Below are 25910 nucleotides of genomic sequence, written 5' to 3' on the forward strand. Positions count from 1 at the left end.
TACTCTTCTACTGCCTACTGACTGTTCTAACCCCATTCTCAATTACATTATTTAGCTCTCTTTCCATGTCTATACTACTACAGCTGTTACCCTCACCCCTAGCTTTGTCATTTTTGCCAACATGTACCATGACAGCTGGAACCACACCAGCCCCACCCAGTAATCTGTCAACCTGATCCACGATGTGTCAAACTGGAGCACCAGGAAGGCAAAACTCTGTTTGATGATTCTGGTTCTTGCTGGTCTAGTATAGCACTGTACACCTCTATGACTGACTATACAATAGTATAGCACTGTACACCTCTATGACTGACTATACAATAGTATAGCACTGTACACCTCTATGACTGACTATACAATACTATAGCACTGTACACCTCTATGACTGAGTATACAATAGTATAGCACTGTACACCTCTATGACTGACTATACAATAGTATAGCACTGTACACCTCTATGACTGACTATACAATAGTATAGCACTGTACACCTCTATGACTGACTATACAATAGTATAGCACTGTACACCTCTATGACTGACTATACAATAGTATAGCACTGTACACCTCTATGACTGACTATACAATAGTATAGCACTATACACCTCTATGACTGAGTATACAATAGTATAGCACTGTACACCTCTATGACTGACTATACAATAGTATAGCACTGTACACCTCTATGACTGAGTATACAATAGTATAGCACTGTACACCTCTATGACTGACTATAAAATAGTATAGCACTGTACACCTCTATGACTTACTATAAAATAGTGTTAGAGTCAAATCCTCCATCTTTGTATTTCGTCAGTCATCTTGTAACCTTTCACACATAAACTGTATAAGTAAGTCGCAGCTGGCTATTTGTATATCTCTTATCTCCATGGTATATGGAGGTCACTGAGACTCATTTAGCACCAACATGACATCTTATCTCTGTTTCCATGATATATGCATATAGACATAGTGAGAGCTGTTAGTTCACACATAAGTATTTTGAAACTTTGTTTAAAGGACAAAGTCCATTAAGCTATAATAAGATGCAAATTACATGAGGCCTCAGCCAATAGTCATGTGCCAGGTTTATCTTATAACCAATCATTTTATGCCAACCATGTTAGAATAGTCCAACCTGCTCTTGTCTGAATTGTATTTAAACCACCTTTGTGCACCATTAAATTAGAACTCACTTGATACACCATCAGCTGTGTGTGTGTGACTTCTCCAGACCTGATAATGGGCGTAATTACTTCAGGCCTGATATTTAATTTGGAACTCAGCAACATACTCTATCATGGAGACCCCTTGATGTCCCTAACAGAACCTGACGCCCATCGTGGGGCATCGATAATCGTTTAATGTGCAGCCGATAGTGTACTGATCCACTCACCAACCGATTTGGAGACGGGCCCGGAGGACCTCAGATGAATAAAACGGCGCTGTAACGGTAAGTCCTTTTCTTGCCAAATAATTAATCTGAGTTCCTACGTGTCCCGGATCCTGTGTGTCGGTGAGTGAGGATTAGTGCTGCATATGTTATAACAATCGATGCCATATTATATAGTGTGCAAGAACCTGAATAGTATGTTGTCTGTAGTGGGGTGGGAAATGTTATACCTCATTCTTTGTATACTGTCCATGCTGTCATTTGGTTGCTACATCTGTTATAGAGTGTAAAAAGCGGCGCAGAAGAGAGAGTTATTCTTCATCCTTAATCCCTAGAGTTGCGAGAGTAGAAGTACTGAGTGATTGAAAAGTCCTTGTTTTGGACACTAAGGACTGAGTAGAATCTGAGTAAGTATGTGCAATGATTCAGGGGTGTTCGATAGAGGGACACAGACAAAGTGGAGTCTGTGGAAACCAAATGAGGGTTTTGCCCTGAGCACTAAGCCAGAACATGCACATTAGAGATTAGTTCAATGAAAACAGAGTGACTGTTTGGGAGGTCCCACTAGGTGAGTCAAAAGTGACCCTCTATTGTCTTAATTGCCCTAGAGGAGTGGGATGCTCACGGCTGACTGGCCATCAGCTATTATGGGGGAGGGACCCTCTGAGGTAGGGTACCCCCATATGAACTAATAGGAATGGGAGAGAGAGAAGAAGATGCCGCTCAAGAAAAAAAAAAAAAATAATAATTTTTTAAAAGAGCAGGAGTTACCATGGAGATTAGACAGGACAGATACAGGGATAGAGGAAAACCAGGAAGTGTTTTAATTGTGGAAACCAGGGACACTTGGCTAGAGATTGCTGGTGTCCTAAGCGAATGACAAAGGCTTTGAGTGTAAGGAAATGTGAGCATCCATTCACAGTCCAGCTAAAGGGTTAATGTGCTCGGCACTTAGCATTGTGTTGTTAGTTTGTTGGTTAGTGGAAAGTGGAAACATGATATGTTTTGTAGTGAGGATACTGCAGGTTAAGTGTAGGTATGTGTATACACATATGTGTGTATATAGGCTTGGGGGTGGACATTAAGGAATTTCTAGAATGTCTATAGTGTCCTTTTATTCAGGAAAGGTTTCCCATTTTGAGAATGCTCCCCTCATGGTAATGTTTTTAAAATTGGATAAATGGCATAAATATGAGATCAACATTATTATGTTTATTTTATAGTAATATGCAAATTGGTAAGAAGATGAAGGCAACTATTTACATGTTTTGGTTTGTTTTCTCCTCAATATTTAGCTGTGTGGGGATTATAACTAACTCTGTGCCTATTTGTAGGAATAAGCCGTCCCGAGACAATAAGTGATATCACGGTACAAAATATATATGAATATTTTTATTTTAGTTCAGACAAGTTCTTTTTGATTTAATTGACATCTGTTTTGTTTTGTCTGGAGCTCCAGTGTGACGTTGCATGTTTGTATGGAAGGTTCAGAGAAGTGAATGGGTCCATATGTGTGTCAGTTATATGTACATGTTACATGTGTCTGCTATGTGTACATGTTCTGTTTGTCCATATCTGTATTGTTACATTTTCAGTCTCCACAGGGAGCAGATGAAGATATTGACTGCTGATAACCCCACAGAGGGTGGTGACAAGTAGATATGAGAGGGAGGCATAAAAGTTCTTTTCATCGTTGAATATATATACATATATGTGGGTTTTGGTGAATATGAGATGTACTTGATATACCATGTACATGTACTATATACTCAGTGTGTATTGGTGCTTATGTGTATCAAATATATCACATGGGCTTTACACTTGTAACATAAATATTTGTTATGGGTTTATACTATAAATTCATGAATGTTAACAATCGTGATTTATTGTGTGAAAAAGTTATTCAGATTTTCCTTCTGATATGGGATTAGGCCCCATAGGGGTAGGCAATACATGTGAACTATCTTGCCACAAGGGGCACAGAATGCCCCTAACATGTACACGCAGGTAAAGATAAATTGCAGTTCTACAAAATTAAAATGGTGTTTCTGGGACATTGTTTGCTACACGGTGCTATATAGCTGACTAAGTAGATCAGAAGTCACTCACATATCTGCTCTGTAATTTAAGGCTTCCACCTTCTCTGCTGATATATTTTCAGTATTTACTTACCTCAATGAATTTCTGGAGTGTTTAGAAGTTTTAGAGAACTGAATTTACTTGGGATTATATAAATAAGTCTGCTGGGATATGTAGTACTACAGCTATGACAAGTGTGGGGAGAGCCAGCGCAGCTGCTTCCATGATAAGACACGGTTTACAAGGGGTGATAAATCTTGCATTGGAAACAAAGATGACAATGGCTGGATATCTCAGGCTGCAGTGTGTCTTATCTATGTCTTCTAATGTAAGCTTTGCATTCTGGCTGCACTACAAGTCCCTTCTAACCTGTTAACAATAGTTTCAGGGGAGGAGTAAGGAGAGTCAGATAACTTAAAATTAATTTTCATTTTGCTGATTTGGTTATGTAAATGATGAATCTATTGTTAACTCTGATGAGAGTTCTTTTATTTTAGATGATTCTCGATTTGGGAATGATGGTGGATTCTGCACCAGATATGTCATGGTCACTGAATGTGAGGTAAACCAAGGGTAAAACCAAGCACAAGTAGAACCATTATAGAACTGTATGGGTCTCAGCTCATGAAGCTGAACTAGAAGCCATCACTGAGACAGGGTACAAGGCCTGAGGGTAGGTGTTTGATATAGTGGGACTATGGTCCAATCTGGAGAGCGAGAGTTTTCTGTAGGGTTAATGTTAAGCCTAAAAGGATTTCCATGCTGTTCAGGTAGTGATGCTGCTGCCTCCACATAGGTGGGTATAGTCAAAAGTCAGGACACACAACAAGGCTGATACGAAGGAAGGTAGAGGTAACATGTGGGCAGACACTGCCGCTAACCCAGCTGCAGAGGCCTAGGGGATATGCCTTACTGAGAAGTGGTCACTATACTCGACCCAAACCCCCTTTTAGCTCTCTTTTCAGGTTTTACAACACTGAAGCACCAAAAATGGTCCAGGACTACAGTAAAAGAGGATGTACAAGTCCTGATCTCCGGTGGTAAGAGAATATATTTACTGAGTGCATTGTCCCCACTGATGGCATAAAGCAGTGTTTAGAAGTAGCCATGTGTGACCTGGTGAGCAGAGGATGGGCGGCTGCAGGATTTAACATCACTACAGACACTGCATGGCATGTGTTAAATGCAAAGTGGGCCAAAAAGTGAAAAGTTTCTCAGAGCCAGGCCCAAAGCCCTTGTACCCGTTCCAGAGATTGCAGGTTAACTATATGCAGTTACTAAAGGTGAGACGGTGTAAGTACGTGCTTGTGTGTATAGTTATCTATCTTCAGAAAAGTCTGAGGCATATCTGGTGAAGAAAGCCATCACAAACGGGGCTGCAGATAGACGGCTACTGAAGAAGTAGTGTGTCACTTGTATTGGTATTTTCTGTAAGGTACCCTCCTAAGAGAAGAATTGGCTTTAACCCATGTCAAACTTTCTTTGGGGGTTGTATTCTTGGCAATTCCTCCAGATGTGGTATGGTGTACTGGCTGACTATGTGATGTCTTGGCAAAAACATTTGACTAATGTATGGCTTTGAGTTTTCTCCTCTTTCTCAGATTTTAAGTTAGTGGGCGGGACCTATTCATTTGAACCAAGAGATTGATGTTGATAAAGAGACACGTGAGAAAAACCTTGGAGCCAAGATTTGATGGTCCATTCCAAATGCTGATGATAACCAGTACTTCTGTGAAATTTGAAGGAGAGCCTAATTGTATCCATGCTTCATATTGCAAGAAAGTATCTACACATAAAGCGATGAAGATTCTCCTGATAATGCTGTTACAGATGGTCCTGACGATAAGCCTGCATAGAACATTTAACAATGAAGTGGGACAATAAGTTTCTTAAACATCATATGATTTTGATCGAAGATTTGAATGTGTCAGATTGTAGGATATGTACTCATAACCCCATATTAGCCTAAGTCATGTCATATATAGCTGTTTCTTTGACGCAACAGTAAATGTTTGAAGTATATAGTTAAGAAGATACCACCTCATATTTTAGGAACAATACATAGTATAAACAAGTAAATATCAGCAAGTTGTAGTAAAAATCTTATGTTCATTTTGTTTAATACAAAGCATATACAAAAGGATGAGCAGATCAAGATATAAAAGGCCACAACTATGATTGAGATTAGGTTAGAATACAGGAACATATGAGGGGAATCTGGTAAAGTCCGGCAGTAGACATTAGGTCACTGAAGTACCTAAATATGAATTCCTGTATTCAACCATCTCAAAATGGGGGAATGTTAGAGTCAAATCCTCCATCTTTGTATTTCGTCAGTCATCTTGTAACCTTTCACACATAAACTGTATAAGTAAGTCGCAGCTGGCTATTTGTATATCTCTTATCTCCATGGTATATGGAGGTCACTGAGACTCATTTAGCACCAACATGACATCTTATCTCTGTTTCCATGATATATGCATATAGACATAGTGAGAGCACATAAGTATTTTGAAACTTTGTTTAAAGGACAAAGTCCATTAAGCTATAATAAGATGCAAATTACATGAGGCCTCAGCCAATAGTCATGTGCCAGGTTTATCTTATAACCAATCATTTTATGCCAACCATGTTAGAATAGTCCAACCTGCTCTTGTCTGAATTGTATTTAAACCACCTTTGTGCACCATTAAATTAGAACTCACTTGATACACCATCAGCTGTGTGTGTGTGACTTCTCCAGACCTGATAATGGGCGTAATTACTTCAGGCCTGATATTTAATTTGGAACTCAGCAACATACTCTATCATGGGGACCCCTTGATGTGCCTAACAATAGTATACATAGGAAGAATATGCAAGTCCTTTTCACATTGGAGCACTCATGGCTTAATAAAACTCCACACACCTCAATGGTGGTTCTCTCCTTCTGGAGTGACAATATCCCCTCTATACAATAGTATAGCACTGTACACCTCTATGACTGAGTATACAATAGTATAGCACTGTACACCTCTATGACTGACTATACAATAGTATAGCACTGTACACCTCTATGACTGACTATACAATAGTATAGCACTGTACACCTCTATGACTGACTATACAATAGTATAGCACTGTACACCTCTATGACTGACTATACAATAGTATAGCACTGTACACCTCTATGACTGACTATACAATACTATAGCACTGTACACCTCTATGACTGACTATACAATAGTATAGCACTGTACACCTCTATGACTGACTATATAATAGTATAGCACTGTACACCTCTATGACTGAGTATACAATAGTATAGCACTGTACACCTCTATGACTGACTATACAATAGTATAGCACTGTACACCTCTATGACTGACTATACAATAGTATAGCACTGTACACCTCTATGACTGAGTATACAATAGTATAGCACTGTACACCTCTATGACTGACTATACAATAGTATAGCACTGTACACCTCTATGACTGACTATACAATAGTATAGCACTGTACACCTCTATGACTGAGTATACAATAGTATAGCACTGTACACCTCTATGACTGACTATAAAATAGTATAGCACTGTACACCTCTATGACTTACTATAAAATAGTATACATAGGAAGAATATGCAAGTCCTTTTCACATTGGAGCACTCATGGCTTAATAAAACTCCACACACCTAAATGGTGGTTCTCTCCTTCTGGAGTGACGATATCCCCTCTATACAATAGTATAGCACTGTACACCTCTATGACTGATTACACCTCTATGACACTATAGTTTCATAGTAATACACTTCTATAGCACCTCCACCTCACACACTACAGTCAACTTTCGGATACTCTGCATCTACAATACAAGACCTATCACTCACATCCCAGTCGACTCCCACCCCAGGCACAGCCCTCCCCTACTTGCTCCAGTCACGTGGGGTGGTGATGATGATGTCATCATTCTGGGTCTGCGCGCACGTTCATGACGTCATCCTCGGCTGTGTGAAGTGTGGTTGTCAGGAGTGGTTGTAAGGTAGAACATCATGGGGAAGAAAGGAAAGAAGGAGAAGAAGGTGAAAGGAGCCGAGAAGACCGCGGCTAAAATGGAGAAGAAAGTTTCCAAAAGGTCCAAAAAGGATGAGGTAGGGACATAGGGAGCATGTGCTGGGGTAAATAAACGCACTCAGTGAATTGAGCTCTATAATATATTCAGTAAATGGCCATTCCATAGAACTGTGCATGAGCCTGCTCAGGTTGTGTAGTGTGAGTGTTTTACTGGTCAGCAGTGCAGGTGTCTCCAGGTAATGTACAATGTGGCCGGTCATTCTCTGTATCACTCCTCTGTATCGCTGGCTATTAAATAATTGGATAAATTTGTCTTTACACACAAGTACCAGCCTGAGGTTATTAGCATGACAAATACCCTAGAGATCGATATATTTCCTGTAGGATTAAATCAAGATTAAAATTGAATGTTATCCACAGGATTGAAAAAAATTGAGATTTTAATTAAAAAACAAAAAACCCCTCTCTCTACTTTGCAGACTTGTTGCTTTATTTCTTTATATTGGTGACTCTCAGGAGCTGATGGACAATGGCTACAAGCTGCGTGCCACACACCTCCTCACAGACCGCTTTTTTTTGTCATTCAACATGATATCATATGTCATACAGATGTTGTGTTTTTATCATATCTGCCATAACTGAGAAATTAGGGAGTTGTAAAATCCTCCGACTACAAGCGACTTTCTATTATCTTCTATGTGACATGAGTACCTTATGTGCCGGTTATGTTATAAAGGGGGGGGGGGCACATTTTCATGCTCACATCACAAAAAGGGGGCTTGAAATAACCCTAATATGGCTGTGTATAATCTATTAACAAATTTATTCCTTCCTTTGTTTCTGTATTGAGAGGTCTACCCTGTGTCTGACTGTGTAGGAGGTGGTGTGTAATACAGGGCAAGTAACAATAGGGAGATCCACATCAATCCATTATATCTGAGGCATTATAAAGCGTAGAAACTTCCTTCTGGTGTCATATTCAATGGAAATTCTAATCTATGTGTATTTCCAGAGATGATATGAGTGAAAACATGGTTTAGATTGGAAGGAGCTGCATATAAATATCCCAATCCTGTCTGTGCTTTTAACTGATGATGTGTCTTGAAATAAGATAGTTACAGCTCATGATGCCAGATATAACTGTTTGACCCCTCACCCTTAATGTTCATTTCACCCAGATACCAAACACATAGTGTAACCAACTGCTCAGACATAGTATTTTGCAAATCATTTTTCCCTCAGCGCATTCTCAGAATGAAGGGGGAGGTCGAAGGATCCATTGTCAAAAATGGAAACACAAATAGTCATTTTTCTTTGCCAGACACCAATTGGCTAATCTGTCTAAAAAGACGGGCTTCAGTATTTGTCTTTTTGGACCAAATTGTTTTAACAGTTTGTCAGCGGATGGATATCAGACATAAGTGTGAACCTAGCATAAGCAGTAGATCAGGCATCAAAATGGGCTGCAGTGATTTCTCATAGTAGGTGCTAGAGAAAAAAAAAATCCAACTGTGCCAGAATCAGTTGTGTGGCACTTATAAACAGATGAAAAGAACTGGAGGTGGTGAAAGGTCTTCTTTAACTTTGACCCCCCCCCTTCCCCATGTTTTAAGTTTAATAGGGGTATTAGCATGTGCCTACCTTTTGCCATTGTTCTTACCACACTCCCTTGTATTTATGTAGTTGGTGGTGTCCTCGTAATTTGTGAGTGTAGTTAGATGATCTCTATAGAGCTCTTAATGTTTTCACATTGTGTCTCTTCTGCTGCAGGAAGACTTGGAGGCTTTGATAGCAGAATTCCAGTCACTAGACGCTAAGAAAACCCAAGTGGTAGAAACGTCTTGTCCACCACCAAGCCCAAGGTAAGTGAATTAACACCTCACTATTATGACACTCACATGTGACACATTTTAAGATTAGACAGTACCACACTTGATAGGCTTAGATACAGCTGCTATGTGAACAGTATCACATTTGTTAGGCTTGGATACAGCGGACAATATCATATCTGATAGGCCTAGATGCAGCAGCACAGTAGATATGCTCATTAGATAGCCTTTTAGGTGACAATATCACACATAGTAAGCTTAGATACATCAGATCTGTGCAATACCACACGATAGAGCATTATTATATGATGTTGGATCTGCTATCTGTGTGGAGACATAATCTGTTTTTATTTCTCACTAGGTTGAACGCCTCTCTGACTGCCCATCCTGAGAAGGATGAACTGATTCTCTTTGGAGGTGAATATTTCAATGGCCAAAAAGTAAAGTATTTCTTCATTTTATTCTAGTTGTTTTGTTACATGAGCTTATGCAGATACACATTCCAGCATGATTTTCAAATGACATTTTCTCTTGTAGCTCCATATCTACCATCTGCACACAATCTCGGCACTGCATTGTTCAGTTTTATGTAACAACAATCATTCTGTGGATGATACTGATTACTGGTTTAATTTGCACCAAAAAAGTGGCATAATTCTGTTAATAACATTTATTATATGCTTTAGACATTTTTGCACTGTGATGAATGGATTTGGCTTAATGAAAAAGAGGCATGGATTTGTGGGAATAGGTCATGGCTTAAGATGATCCAACATGCGCCAAATTTATACCAAACTTTTGGTGCAAAGTAAACCAAACAACACACGTGAGACAATGGTGTTTAAAGATCTAGCATGATCTACTGTGATAAATGTGGTTCATCTTTAGACAGTCTGGTTTAGATTCACACTTTCTAAATATTAGACTGGATTAGTTAACCTCTTCCTTTGTCACAGTTTTTCAGTTTCTCTGCTTGATGTCAGTGAATATTTTTACAGACATTCTTTAACTAAAGTAACTCTCACGGTTGAAGGTTTGTAACAATTTTATCCAGTCTATACAGTCATTTGTCAAGAAAACAAATATCTCTCCTGTTCAGATAGCATGCAGGGCTGTTGACATATATCAGTCAGGACTCAAGACAGACGTAAAGAGGATTGTCTAGACTTAATATAATTGATGCAAACCCTTATCTCTAATAATTGTTAGATTAACATTGATTTCTAGGTTCTGAATGTAAATAATACAGTTTCTACTTAGTGACAGCAGGCTGAAATTGAGGAATTGAAGCCTAAAGTCAATTTTAAAAAAACTTCTGTTAGCTGCACACTAACGTCGGTTGGAGAACCAGAATAATGAACAGGTTGCCCCCCTAAGATAACTGCTATGAAAATTCCAATAGTAATGTGAATTTAGCCTGATCCTTTAATCATACAATAATTAAGCATTATTCACTGTATATAAGACTGGGGAGTTTGGAGGGCTTGAATCGTGATAAATACCTGTAGCTGATTGATGGGTGGATCAGAGTTTGTTGCATCAAGGAAAACACTGTAAGGCTGAAGCCCCACGTTGTGGAACACACCTTTTTATGTTGCAGTTTTTGTTGTGGTTTTTTTGAGCCAAAATCAAGAATGGCTACAAAAAGAATGATAAATATAAAGGAAGCTTCTTGTACCTCTCCCTTCTGCTCAATCCACTCCTGGCTTTGGCTCAAAAAACCACAACAAAATCTGCCATAGAAAAGCTGCATTTCCTCAACGTGGGGCTTCAGCCTAAGAAGCAGTTTCTTAATCTTTTTTATTTCTGTGCTGGATGTCTCCCACATCGTATTATAGTATTGTTTTCAATAACCTTTATAATTCACTTCACTTCCGCCCCATGTCTCTGCCAGAGTCCAGTGCACTTTGTTATAAGTGTCTGACGGTTGTTAATATCAACAGAGGCAGAGCTAGCGGTTCAGGCAAGGGGGCAAATAAGTCTGAGTGGTCCCTCTTCCTCTATCGTACAGGCCACTTCAGGCTCACAGATTACAAGGTGTTCTGACCACATAACATCTGCATTCTTTCGGAATAACTTGATTCCTTCATCAGGCTGGTATAACACAATATCTGAAGGCAAGCACATTTATACAGGAATACAGTGTTTGATGCACCATTGATAGAAAACAATACACGCAAATAAACCCATAAGTCCAAAGAAATGTCAGTTCACAGGAAGGGTCTCTGAGTTTTATGATTCCCTTCATCAGTGACTTGGTGTCTACTTGTTGTAAAATGACATAAAACCCTGTGACTGGTTTAACCCCCCCTTCCAGTGTGAAACCAGTCACAGGGTTTTATGCCGTTTTACAACAAGTATTAATGTGCTTGCCTTCAGATATTGTGTTATACCAGCCTGATGAAGGAATCAAGTTATTCCGAAGGCTCGCAATATGTCATAATTTTTTGTTAGCCATTAAAAAGGTATCAATTACTGAGGACCCTCAATCTTTATATTTCATATTCTCTGGCTAATACGGTGCAAAAATAAATTTTTCTTAAACACTGATTTTGTTATGTTAATGTGATCACCACTAGAGGGCAATCTGTATACAGTTGGATATTGGTAATGTGGATATGAAGATTAACAACAAAGAGTGGGTGTAACAGTTTTATAAATTTTCTGGAACATATCTGGTGTTAATGTTCACTTGTGACCCATTTGTAAAAGTTTTTTTTTTGTGACAATTATTATTGGTACCATAATTGCTTCCATTATTGGCCACCTTATGCAGTGGTGGGTGTATTGGCTGTCATCCATATGTAACAGATCTATGGGATCTTAACAACCTGACAGAATAGGGTTTGTTCTTTTTAATATTAGGTCTAGAAACGTCACATGTGAGAAAAATATTGAATATTCTGATTACAATTTGTATTGCTTATAGTTGGATATTGTTTTTTTTTCCCAGACTTTCTTATATAATGAGCTATACATCTATAATGCCAAGAAGAACAGCTGGAGTAAAGTGGATGTCCCAAACCCACCCCCACGACGCTGCGCCCATCAGGTAACATGCCCCCTTAACACCACTGAAAATCACCAGTTCTGCAGCTCAGACCAGAGCCACAGCTTTGAGATTATTCTTTAGAACTTTACAAATAGATCAGTTAGCACAGGGCTAGGTAATTTTCAGGACTCCAGCTGTTGTAAAACTACAACTTCCAGCATGCATACTTGCTCTGCTGTTTTTGGAACTGCCATGAAGCGAATTAAGCATGTTGGGAGTTGTAGTTCCACAGCAGCTGGAGTGCCGAAGGTTGCTGACCCCTGATTTTAGCAGCTCCTGATCTGTTAGTCTGTGTAGTGTGTGGCCCATTTATATGATGGAATCTGGTATGATTTGTTTTTGTTTTTTGGTGTCTAAACTTAGCCTTAGAGCATGCCCTCTGCTAAGTGTCCTAACATAGTGGAGAAAATATGAACCTGAGGAGTCTGTGTATTTTTTTTTTCTTCTTATCTTGACTTATGGTTCCATTCTGTTCTGTAGCAGGGCTGGCCGTGCGCTCAGCTCGGCTGCATCTCCGGAGAAGCTTAGCTGAGCACACGGTCAGCTCTGCTTCATCTCCGATGTAGCAGTGCTGGCTGTGCGCTGAGCTCAACTGCATCTTCGGAGTAGTAGAGCTGAGCGCACGGCCAGCTCTGCTACATCTCGGCATAGGAATGCATTGACCAGCATTGATTGGCCGAATGCCATACAGAGTATAGCATTCGGTCAATCAACGCTGGTTCTGCCGGTGGAGGCGAAGTCTAAGATCGGTCCACGGCAGTCTCCATTCTGGTCCAATATTAGACTCCGCCTCCTCACGGATGAGCCTCCGGCAGAGCCACTGTTGATTGGCCGAATGCTGTACTCTGTATGGCATTCGGCCAATCAACGCTGGTCAATGCATTCCGATGGGAAAGGTCAGCTCCCGCATATCGCAAGCTGACAGGAATCCCGACATAATACACTGACTTGGGCATGTTAGATGCCCCCAGGCATGCTTCCCCTGCTGTCCCAGTTGCATTGCAGAGGTGTTGGCATCATTTCCTGGGGTGTGATAGTGGACTTGGTGACTCTCCTGAGTCGAATGGTGGGATCCCCTGAAACGAAGCATTTGTCCCCATAGACTATAATGAGGTTCGATATTCGTTCGAATAGTTGAATATTGAGCAGCTATTTGAAACGAATAGCGAATATTTTACTGTTCGCTCATCTCTAATAATAATAAGTAATGAATATACTTTAGACCATAAGTTCCATCTTTGAAATTACTGTAAGTTTGCTGGGGCAAGTGGGAGTAAAGACAATGAAGAGTAGACATAATGAGAAATTCTACAACTTTCTGATACTTTGAGGTTTTTTTGTTTTTTTTTCAAATCCTTACCACTTCCAAAGCTTGTTGTTGGTGAATGGTAATCCCTTCGTTTACATCCCAAGAGGAAATCCCATCCTGACCTAATGCTTCTCACAGCTGAAGCATTGTTGCAATTGTATCCTGTCTAGGCAATATTCTGATTGATTTTATTTCCACTGATGCATTTTGAAAATTATGAGAAGAGAGATTTGTGCTGCTCATATGCGCCTATTCACTAGTAGGCAGAAATCCAAATGACTGGAACAGGACTGCAGAACTGTTCATTCTACAATGATTTAGCTTTTTTGTTACATAGGACTGAATAGACCATTCTGAATGGTCGTAATTTTGAAAACTTGGGACTGACCCTGATAAAGTCTCTAGTTGGGTTTTCTTGTGGATAATATATGTCTGCACCATTGCTAGGCCATGATAACGTAGCAGTTAATTCTGCTTTGATGTCTGATGATATGATAATGCTAGGGTAGAGAATCTGGCATGGACGCCAGAGTTTCCATCCTCCCCCTGTCATACTGTGCAGAGTGCTGTACGCCTAATGAGTGGGTGTCCCAATTGCAAAGCAGAGAGAGGAGATGTGGGCGTCCACAATGATGACAGGCGCAGCACAGAGGCTTCTTTACCATCATCTTAAAGAGCTCACAGCCTGTACAAGTAACAGATCACTTCAGTCTACAGCCGGCAGGTGTTTAGGTTACCGTATATTTTTTTTAGCAATTGATAGATTATAAATTTCTATTTACTATTTTTTTCCACATTAACAAGGAACAGGTCAAACATATTTGTGGGGCTGAAAAAGTACTGTAATCTGGAAGCTGTGAGGCTAGCACTGCATGTCATCACTAGACAAGTGTCCATAGGAGCACACAACCTCGGTGCCTTGATGGCACTAGGAAAAATATAATATGGGATTTGGGGAGATTGAACCAGAAAGGAAAAAAAGACTGCGTAACACAAAAAAAACCTGTTGTTATTCATCAGCATCACCTAACCTATGACTCGCAACCTGAATAGGGACCCATGATGTGAGAGTGTGTAATACTGTGAGTAGCCTCCAGATGGTGCCTTTGCTATACATCCTTGGCTATTGCTGAGGTTTCAGGTGCAGGTGAGGGATGCTGATTTATTTGTCTCCTGTACAATGCTCCTCATTGGATCGAGGAGTATTATGAACACACACCAAAATATGGCCCTCAAATATCTCACACACCTGGCACTATCTGACCATACAGGTTTATGGTGTTTGGCGTATATTATTGCCATTTGTTAATTTTGGATCAGTATGTCTACATAAGGGGGATTTGGTTAACATGTAATAAGAAATGGACAGATTTCATCAATGTGTCTTAGTGTTGTTAGCAAAGCAGTACAAACCACATATATCATATAACAGTCATTCAGTATATTCTATTGTCAGGCCGTGGCAGTTCCTCAGGCTGGGGGGCAGCTATGGATCTTTGGAGGGGAGTTTGCATCTCCTGATGGCGAACAGTTTTACCACTACAAGGACCTCTGGGTGCTTCACCTCAGTACTAAAACCTGGGAGCAAATCAAGTAAGACAATGGAGCATTTAGCACTTCTTCCAACTTGATACCATGAGTACTGTATGCATGCTGTTAATAAATAGTTACCTTGAGCTCAATTCCTTTATATTATAGTAATAATAACCTTGATTCTGTAGTTGACATGGTTACCGTTCCCATTCAATAGATCTTATCAACTTTAGACAAATTGTTAACTAACTTTCAGCTTGGAAACCTGAGTGGCAACCAATAGGGCCAGCATTACAGCTCCTCCAGGGGTTGTCAACCAGCTTCTCCAGAATTCTGAGAGGCAGATATGGATAAGTTATATTCCCTGCATGCATGTAGCTGCAAAATTAAGACTGATGACAGAGCCTAGTTAAAACTCTGATCGGGACATATTGGCTGTCATCCCCCTTTTCCAGGGATGTAGATGAGATTGACATTGTTGATGTGTCTCACATACTTCTCTCCTGCACAGGGCTACAGGAGGACCATCTGGAAGAAGTGGTCACCGCATGGTGTATACTAAAAGGCAGCTGATAGTGTTTGGAGGATTTCATGAGAGTACAAGGTGAGAGGATAGGCATGTAGTTAACTACAGCTAAGATCCCTATTGCGTCATAGACAAGTTGTTTGGAGATTTAACAGCAGTGAATTACTCATCATTTCTATACTATGAAACTACTACATCCACTATAGCATGAAAGTTTTACTACTTTTTAAGGTATAATAGAAGTTGTAGCTCACAGTAGCCAGATAGCCAGATATTGATGACCATTGGTGTCGAGCATTAATGACGCTTTTCCTATCACATCTATGTGGCTTCACCGTTTTCGCCTTCCCTTCTGCCTCATCTACTGTTTCAGGGCCAGTCTGATTTTATGTAAATACATTTAAAAAGGGCTGCCCGTGACCTCTTATGTTTTGGGTACTGATGAGCTATCTATAGGATGGGTCTTCAATATTTGATCATTGGGGGTTTAATAATTAGCAATGGAATTAGTAATGATCACCTAATCTACTTACTGGAAGCTATTTTCAATATTTATAGGTTAAAATTAACTCCTATTCATGTAGTTGGGAGCTGTAGTTCCCCAGTGCCCCCTTGTATCAGAGCTGTACATTATATGTACCTAAAATGGTGTCATTATTAAATACAACTTGTCCTCCAAAAACAAGCCCCAGACGCGTATGTCAATTGAAAAATATAGTTATGGCTCTCTGAAGGTGGGGATTAAAAAAAAAAAATTAAAAATAAAAAATTAACTTAGGATCAAACACAAGGTGGTAAAAGGAGTCTGTCAGCACAAGTTGAAATATAAACTAATCACAGTACTTTGTAGTACTGTTGGCACAGTTTATAATGATGTATTTCTTATTCGGGACCGCTGCATTCTTGTAAAAATCCCTATGCAGATGAGCAGAAAAGGGCACTATGTGCTGCTGCTAACTGTGACTGATCTGTCTCCTCTGCCTCAGCACATAGTACTAACTGTGCATGTCTTTGTTTTTTAGAGATTATATATATTATAATGATGTATACTCATTTAACCTGGACTCCTTCACGTGGGCCAAGATCTTGCCGTCCAATACTGGCCCTTCACCACGCTCAGGATGTCAGTTGACCACCACCCAGGATGGAAGCATTGTTGTCTATGGTGGATACTCTAAGCAGGTAAGACTTTCTCCATATTACTGATGGCAATAAACCCTCGAAGCCATATTTTTAATAAAAGTGTAAAAAGGTAATATGAGGTTAATCTGATATTATTCATACATTTGGATTGTAAAGGTTTCTTTCTCCCTGAAATGACTGATGGTAGACAGCAATAGACTGTTGTAACCTTTCCTACACTGAGCTCTTTGCCCAAGAAATGACTGATAACCAGGAGCAACAGATACTATTCACTTGGCCTGCAGTCACCCTCTTGTCATCCTGAAATGGCTGATATTTGCTAGTAAAAGGCTGTACTTATCTGTCCTACTGTCAGCTGCTCGTCAGCTTTTGAATGGCTGATAATGGAGCATTAGGCCTCACCTTGTGGAAATGCAACGTTTTTGGTTGCAGATTTTGCTGCAGTTATTTTTATCCAAAGTCAGAAGTGGATTTAACAGAAGGGAAGCATCTGTGTTTCCTTTATATTTTCCATTCCTTTTTAATCTACTGTTAATTTTGGCTCAAAAAACTGCAACAAAAAACATTGTTTCCGCAATGTGAGGCTTCAACCTTAGACTGTATTCACACATCTCAAAGTCGACTTCTTCCCAGCCCGAAATGGCTGATAACACAGAAGATTAGCTTGCATTCTGCTACACAGAATGGGGAGACTTTGGCTAGTGTTCCATTAATTTGTAAACTCCAGCTGCTCCTTCTCTCTCATATTCTTGGATTTTATGTAATTTGTCTTTTCAGAGAGTGAAGAAGGATGTAGATAAAGGGACAGTTCACACAGACATGTTCCTGCTGAAGATGGAGGGTGCAGGTAAGCAATCCTTCACGTCCTAAAACATGGCAATATATTTTTTTGCCAACATCAAATGTTATTACGCAGCATTTATTACCCTATACAATATAGAAATATTGTATAGGGTAATAAATTCTGCGTAATAACATTTGATGTTGGCATTTACAGTGTCCATAAAGGTTTTCATTCTGTCTCCCCCAAACACTTTGAATAGCATTTTTATGTGGGGCCACATTGTCCTATTCATTGCAGTGACATCTTTCTCCACAACATGAAAATCTGAGAAGTAACATTATAATTCTTCTTGTCTCTTACCATTAGCCCCTCACCCTCTGTAAGTGCGGCTGTGTCATATAAACAGTGGGATGGTGCTGCCTTCACCCAGCCCACACAGCAGCATTCAGATGGTAAACAGTTTGATGCCAGGCTTGCTAACTAGTAATTACTGACTCCAGCATGCCGGCTGTATCTTGGGAGACAATAAGTGAGGAGGGTCCCAGGGGGCTACAACTGCGTAACCATGAGGGTAATGTCAGTGTTTGACTAGCAGCTTCTTATTATGTTTCAGGCTGCAAAAACACATATATATGCAGTCCCCTATAAGCCAAATTATTCCCAGGGGGATCACAAACACATGACCTTTTATTGCCAGCAGAAAGGACCATCTTCTGAAACTGTCTGAAATTTGTAGAAAATACAATAGGGGAGAGTTCATCAAGAATAAGAATAAGAAAAATCCATTATGCCACTTTTGTGGTGTAAAATAGTTGCAGATTGGGAATTTTCGACTATTTTAACTAAAGTAGTCACAAGTGGTGTTTTTGCACCATATTCCTTAACATTTATGCCAGAAAAGTGCTGTCAATGACGGCAGAATTCTAGAATGATTTGGAATTTTCTTGTGTACGTTCAGAAGAAAACGTGCTGCCCACACAGTGGAGGGTTTGTTACAATTGTATCCACTCTAGAAAATCTTCTTTGTACCACCTTAGCCATGCTGTCCCAGCTGCCAATGATCTGAGACTAAAATCCTCTATCAGATTAAGGGCCCGTTCACACGGAGTAAACGTGTGTATATTTTGGCAAACGTGTAAAAAAAAACAACAAAAAAACGTGAAAATACACGTGTAAAATGTCATTGAAGTCAATGGGAGTCTTATTTTTACATGCGTATTTTTTACACGTGTATTTTGCCAAAATACACATGCGTTTACTCCGTGTGAACGGCCCCTAACACACAACTTCAAGCAGGCCTTTCCTATTCTAACACTCCCTCCCCCGTTATCCCACAGGACATGATACCTTTATCTAAGTGTAACCCCGCATGCCTAGTGATGGACACTGGGTGATGGCTGATACATGCGGCCTTATTTGTGACCTTAGCTCACAAGAATGGCTGGAACATGGTGTAACCATTTCTACCTCTTGTGTCAGCTCTTCTTCCTCATAGATTGTAAGCTCTTGTGAGCAGGGCTTTCACTCCTATTGTATGACATACATTATTACTTTTATGTCTCATTCTGCATGTGCATTTTCCCTATGATTTGTTAAGTGCTGCAGAATATGTTGGCATTATATCAATAATAATTTAGAGATTTTTATGAACCAAACAGCCTGGTCTCCAGCATACTGATACTTTTACCTGCCATGATAAATTATAATAGACTAACAGGCTAGGGTGGATACACTGGCTATCAGTCAGATTGCCTTGTGTGTGAGCAGTAAATCTGTATTCCGAGTAAATTATGATTAACCCCTGTGTATCTGCAATGACGAGATGTTAGTAGTGTCACCCTGCCTTCTGGGCTTGTGCTTTGTGCCCTGGGATGAATATGATATGGATAGTAACTAGAATCCAGACAGCCTTACCAACCAGCTGATCCACCCTTGTCTGAATAAACACATATTCATAGCACTTGCAGACTGTACTCCAGCTGTGATATCCTGCTTTCCCTCTCACCATCTATAATGGCATTTTCCCACAAAATAATAAGTTTTGGAGCTTGGTCTGGAAGTTCAGCTTAGCTGTTTCTTTGGTTTATCTCTTATTGCTTATTACCCAGCTTTTACAGAAAGAGATAAGTCTGACTTTATAACTTCTGCAAAATTTATCATCCAGTTTACCCAGTTTGGTTTTATTTTTTCACTGTGGCTTATCAAAGCATATTATGATTGTGCAGTGTGAATAAATGTCTCTTTTCTTAGAGATTTTTCTTGTACTTTGATGATGGAGCATGCACATTCCTAGTATAGGGAAAGATTGAGTTTGAGTGATCATGTGGTGTTATATGTGCAGTTACATGATAACCACGCCATACTCGCTTGTGTATGGACCGCCATGAGGTAGGATTGAGATACTTCATGTATGTATATATTTGTGTATATAATACGTATCTATAGTGTGTGTGTGTGTGTGTGTGTGTTTAATTGATACCCCTGAGGTAGCTGCTGTGTGTGTGTTCCAGCCATTGTACTTTCTGTTCCTGCACTGTTTGCATGTATGTTATTGATATTTGTCACTGGTACATATGGAGATGTGGATATTTGATTTAGGACTTTAACATTATTTTGTGCTCCCAAAATTTTATTATGGATTCTGCCCTAGTCTGTGGGGGCTTTTTAGAGTCCCTTTTTTATGCTATTTGTGTTTAATAAATATATGTTATTCCATTGATGAGGTGTTCACCCTTTGCTGCAATTTTTTGCCTTTCTGGGGCTACACATATATTGCAATGACTGCACCCCCTTTTTTTGTAAGTTGGTCTGTAAGGTTTGTGAGTCTGATATATATGTCTGACCTTTGTTGGAACTGTAATGTTAGCCATATTATCTAGTTTTTGCTAGAAACAGACTCCACAAAGAAACAGCTGAACAGAAAACTACTAGTGTGATCTCCAGGTTCCCAGCCTCTGCAGCATTTACTGTAGTCAGTCTTCTTATTAAGCTTTCTTCATTTTCCAGAGAAGTGGACATGGAGCCGGCTAAATCCCACTGGTGTAAAGCCCACTCCCAGGACTGGTTTCTCCATGGCTGTAGGACCCAACAATCGCAGTGTTCTCTTTGGAGGAGTCTACGATGAGGAAGAAGAGGAGACCATTGAAGGAGACTTCTTTAATGATCTATACTTCTATGATCAGGCAAAGAATCGATGGTTTGTTGCTCAAATTAAGGTACATCCATGAGCTAAAATTCTGAAGTGTTGCTTTCTAAGAAATAAAGTTTTCCCCATATCATCCACTGCTATGCACCACAGCAACTTGTGCTATGTACAGACATTGCCAGCAGAGGGCAGCCTTAAGATATCAAGTTGCATAGTTTAAATGGTAGCAGGAAGAGCTATTAGAACCTAAACTCCACTTTGGATGTGGATGAAGTAAAAGAAATTATTGGACTAATAAAAATGTTGTCCTGTATGTAATATTTATCATGCTTGTGGGTTTTGTTATGGTTCTGTCCAGTCTAGATAATGATCTGTAAGGCCCCTTGACATGACCAAAGTTGTTTTCTGTATATTGCTTACAATTGTGGATAGTATATGGACCCATTCATTTCTATGACCCTGTACACGTCAGCAGTTTTTACAGATCAGTGTCCTGGCCATAGAAACTATTCGCACGTTATTGAGCAGGTCCTATTCTTGTCCGTATTTGCAGAACAGACTCACAGAGTGTAAGGAATCATACAAGTCTTTTTGCGGATCTGTGATTACAGATAACGTATTTTTTTGTGGATCAGTATTTGCATACAGTAAAAACCACTAACAAATATGGACGTGTGCATGTAGCCTTAGGTAAACAGCTGGAATTCCAGATAAAAATCATTAAATTTACTACCATTAATTAATCATTAATTTTAATTCTGATACATTGTAACAAACTATCGATACAGGAGAGCGATTTGTGCTGCTGGCGTGCTTAGCTAATAAAAGTCAGAATCCTTGTAATCCCTTCATTTCTTGCCTTTCTCCACTTAAGGGTCATAAATCAGATCGGAAGAAGAGACGACGTGGAGATAAAACTACCGAGGTAGAAACATTAGAGGATGGAGCTCAGAGTCCAGCAGAACCCATCGAGATCATAAAGGAGGTTGTGGCTGAAGATGGTACAGTGATGACAATCAAGCAAGTCATCTCCAGCCAAGCAACCCCAGCCAGTGCTGAGGATGACAGTGAAGAGGAGGATGAGGACAAGGAGGAAGCTGTTGGACCGCAGGTTGAACCCTGCCCAAGATCCAGTACCATGATGGCCGTCAAGCAAGGTGTCATGTATGTGTTTGGGGGAATGTTTGAAGTTGGTGACCGGCAGTTCACTTTGAATGACCTGTACAGCCTTGATCTACACAAAATGGAAGAATGGAAAGTGCTGGTGGAGATGGATCCAAGTAAGTGCATACAGATACTGCAGCGACCATATGGGAGTTATCCCATAGAGGATTGGCAGAAAGGAAAGATATATAACATGTATAAATAAAAAAACAAATATGCTGTTAATACAACCCCTGGCAAAAATTATGGAATCACCAGTCCCTGAGTATGTTCCTTCGGTTGTTTAATTTTGTAGAAAAAATGCAGATCACAGCCATGGGGAAAAAAAAAAAAACTAAAGGCATTTCATATGGCAACTTTCTGGCTTTAAGAAACACTAAAAGAAATCAAGAAAAATAATTGTGGTAGTCAGTAACAGTTAGATGTTTAGAACAAGCACAGGGAATAAATTATGGAATTACTCAATTCTGAGGAAAAAAATTACAGAATCATGAAAAACAAACAAAATAACACTCCAACACATCACTAGTACATTGTTGCACCACCTCTGGCTTTTCTAACAGCTTGCAGTCTCTGAGGCATTGACTTAATGAGTGATAAATGGTACTCTAAAAAAATGGGATTTACATACAGAAAAGCTAAAAGAAAGCCATCACTAACACCTAAACAGAAAAAAGAAGGTTACAATGGGCTAAGGAAAAGCAATCATGGACCGTGGATGACTGGATGAAAGTCATATTCAGTGATGAATCTGGAATCTGCATTGGGCAAGGTGATGATGTTTGGTTTGGTGCCCTTCCAATGAGATTTATGCAGATTACTGTCTGAAGAAAACATGCAAATGTCCATAGTCATTGATGATATGGGGCTGCATGTCAGGTAAAGGCACTGGGGAGATGGCTGTCATTAAATCTTCAATAAAAGCACTGGCTTACATTGAAATTTTGGACACTTTTCTTATCCCATCTATCGAAAGGATGTTTGGGGATGATAAAATCATTTTTCAAAATGATAATGCATCTTGCCATAGAGCAAAAACTGAAAACATTCCTTGAAGAAAGACAGACACATAAGGTCAATGTCATGGCCTACAAACAGTCGGGATCTCAATCCAATTGAAAATCTGTGGTGGAAGTTAAAGAAAATGGTCCATGACGAGGCTCCAACCTGCAAAGCTGATCTGGCAACAACAATGAGAGAAGGCTAGAGCTAGATTGATGAAGAGTACTGTTTATCACCCATTAAGTCAATTCCTCAGAGACTGCAAGCAGTTATAAAAGCCAGAGGAGGTGTAACAAAGTACTAGTGATGTGTTGGAGTGTTATTTTGTTTGTTTTTCATGATTCCATAATTTTTTTCCTCAGAATTGGGTGATTCCATGATTTATAACTGTTACTGGCTACCACAATTATTTTTCTGTATTTCTTTTAGTGTTTCTTAAAGCCAGAAAGTTGCCATATGAAATACCTTTAGTGTTTTTTTCATGGCTGTGATCTGCTTTTTTTCTACAAAATGTAACAACTGAAGGAACATCCTCAGGGCCGGGTGATTCCATAATTTTTGTCGGGGGTTGAAGAGAGTAGATGTTATATAATGAAAGATTCTGCTAATTGTTAATGGACTGTTTGTTTTGTTTTTTTTCATAATATTCAGTGTTGCAAGTGAATTGGACTGTACATTCAGAGGCTACAAGCCTGTCCTAAAAATGAACACAAAGGTAGACTTAATAATGGCAATGTACCAGAGTACTGCTGCAAAAAAACTGACTTGTATGCCTTACACCCCATTTATCAGTCATTATAGACACTTCTTACACTATGTTCACACCTGCGTTCAGCTGTCCATTCTGTGGTTTCCGTCTTCTGCATGCCAGAAGACGGAAACCACAGACAGGGTCCGGCCGTGAGCGGCGGTGAGCGTTTTATGCTTCCTGCTTCCTTTATATCTATAGGAAAATGGCCAGCATTTCCGTAGGTATAATTTAACTTGCTGCGATTTTCCAAAACTGCAATGGTTTTGAAAATCGCAGCTTTTCTAGTGCACATATATTTTCACTGTGTGAATGAGATTCACTGGGATAAACTGTTTCTTTATCTGCACTGCATCACTTAAAAAGGACATCGCTCATATTGTTTGGTTAAGAGAAAGCAGTCCAATTATTTCTAATCCTAGAGATCCCCATCAGTAACTGCATCTTGTGTCTCTTCAGCTGGGGGAAACTATAATTTTTTTGCATGCAATAAAAGCTGTGGACTGTCAGGAAATGCTGCGACTAATGGCATCCCTGCAGCTGGAGAAGTGCACGCTAAAAATAAAACTGATAGAAACTTCCAAATGACATCATAATAATGTCTATTGTATTTTATTTTTGTTTGATGCAGAGACCCAAGAATGGTTGGATGAGTCTGACTCTGAGGATGAGGAGGAAGGTGCAGAGGGGGGTGAGGAGGAGGTTGAGGACGAAGAAGAGGAGAGTGAGGAGGAGGAGGAGGACAGTGGTAAGTACTGTGACTGTTAGAAGACTTGTACTCTGCATTACATTTTGGTTTACAATCTAAGAAACTCTTATTTATTTTTGTAGATGAAGAAGAACATCCCCCAGTGGAGCCCCATGAAAAGTACTCCGATTATTTACCCCGCACGGAACAACACTGGATCCAGCTTGCTCGTGCAAACATGGGCTCCGAAGCAAAAGAGAAAAAAGTTCTTAAAGTGGCACATGCCATGGCAAAGACCTTTTACGAGTTTAGGGATAAATAGGACCATGGAGGATGATCAAATAACTGCAGGAACCTGAAAAGAAAACCTGTAGACAGGAAGGTTGCCACCATAGTTCCAGGGGGAGCAGTGTCATCTCTTTAGTCTTTCCATTTGATCTTTTTGTGGCCTTATTAACATTAGGGTGCAGACGGCAAACCATTGGACGCACAGATGTCATGGAGATGTTATATTGCTTTGGGTATTTGAAAACTGTTTGGCTGGAAGAAAAAATAGTCTCATTTTTTGATGAAGCACACTTAAAGCTGCTATATTTTTTTTTGTGTACATCAGGACACAGAGAAATTTCTTTATTGTGGCCTCCGGTAATCCAGTAAATATGAGTCCATCACCTTTTAGTTGTGCATTAGTTTTAGATTTGCAATATGATAAAAATAATTTTCTATGCCAAATTCAAGCAATTGTACTGTAATGATTCTAACCATACACAGATTCTCTCTTAATGGGTTTCTTTTATTAGTAGCAATGGGATTTGTTCATCTACTTTCGATGTTTACTGCATTGACTAATAGGGGGTGCACAAAGAAAACACCTGACGGCAGCCTGTCTGATGCAATGTGACATAAACAACATTTGTCTCTCCCTGCGGACTGCTTCTCCCTGTATCCCTCACTTCATGCTGTTATGCCTCCCTCTCTGGTTTAACCCTGTACTTCTTTCTGCAATGTCATCACCTCCTCTGCCACTAGTGAAGATTTATGATTTTGTATCAAATGAATTTTAAAGAGTAACTTTAATTTCAGTTTATTTTGTAAATGGATAGTTGAGGTGAATATTGAAAGCTTTGTAATATATCTGTTCAAAGAAAAATGTTTCTGTCTCCTGTTATCGGCTTCTCTGCTGCCTGCTTAACTACAGAGTTCACTGCCAAATCTGTCTACACTGAAGACAGTTCATAGACTTCTTGTTTTTTTACATTAACTTAAAGTATTAATTTACAAAAACAAAAAAAGTTTGAAAGTTCGATTAGGCGATATTGTCACAACGGTGTCCATTTCTCAGTCATGATAAACTGACTAGTCGGTCCATTTTTAACTGATCTGTTTTTACGTCCATTCAAAACGGACCCATTGTTATCTATTGGGTCTGAATGTCCATGAAAACAGGAAAATATAGAACAT

The 25910-nt window shown here is 39.6% G+C and overlaps 1 protein-coding gene across 5 annotated transcripts; it reads left to right on the forward strand.

The window, feature by feature from the left end:
• The first annotated feature begins 7450 nt into the window (after window positions 1–7450).
• On the forward strand, window positions 7451–25601 carry KLHDC4 (kelch domain containing 4). Of its 5 annotated transcripts, none has more exons than XM_075282155.1 (12): window positions 7451–7603; window positions 9297–9388; window positions 9717–9795; window positions 12309–12407; window positions 15173–15309; window positions 15761–15853; window positions 16798–16957; window positions 17696–17765; window positions 20709–20917; window positions 21722–22127; window positions 24393–24509; window positions 24593–25601. In XM_075282155.1, exons 1-12 carry the CDS (start codon window positions 7505–7507, stop codon window positions 24769–24771), a joined length of 1740 nt encoding a protein of 579 aa, XP_075138256.1. In that variant the 5' UTR covers window positions 7451–7504; the 3' UTR covers window positions 24772–25601. The 5 variants fall into 5 exon arrangements, with proteins under 5 accessions (XP_075138256.1, XP_075138258.1, XP_075138257.1 ...); XM_075282157.1 differs by having other exon boundaries at window positions 24599–25601; XM_075282156.1 differs by having other exon boundaries at window positions 24393–24506.
• Window positions 25602–25910: the final 309 nt, after the last annotated feature.

This window comes from Leptodactylus fuscus, chromosome 7 (genome assembly GCF_031893055.1).
Source record: "Leptodactylus fuscus isolate aLepFus1 chromosome 7, aLepFus1.hap2, whole genome shotgun sequence".
Classification (NCBI taxonomy): domain Eukaryota; kingdom Metazoa; phylum Chordata; class Amphibia; order Anura; family Leptodactylidae; genus Leptodactylus; species Leptodactylus fuscus.

Coding starts and splice junctions, on each gene's coding strand:
- KLHDC4 (XM_075282155.1), top strand. CDS start 7,505: ATGGGGAAGAAAGGAAAGAAGGAGAAGAAGGTGAAAGGAGCCGAGAAG. Junction 15,310..15,760: donor AAAACCTGGGAGCAAATCAA/GTAAGACAATGG, acceptor TCTCCTGCACAG/GGCTACAGGAGGACCATCTG. Junction 17,766..20,708: donor GCTGAAGATGGAGGGTGCAG/GTAAGCAATCCT, acceptor TTCATTTTCCAG/AGAAGTGGACATGGAGCCGG.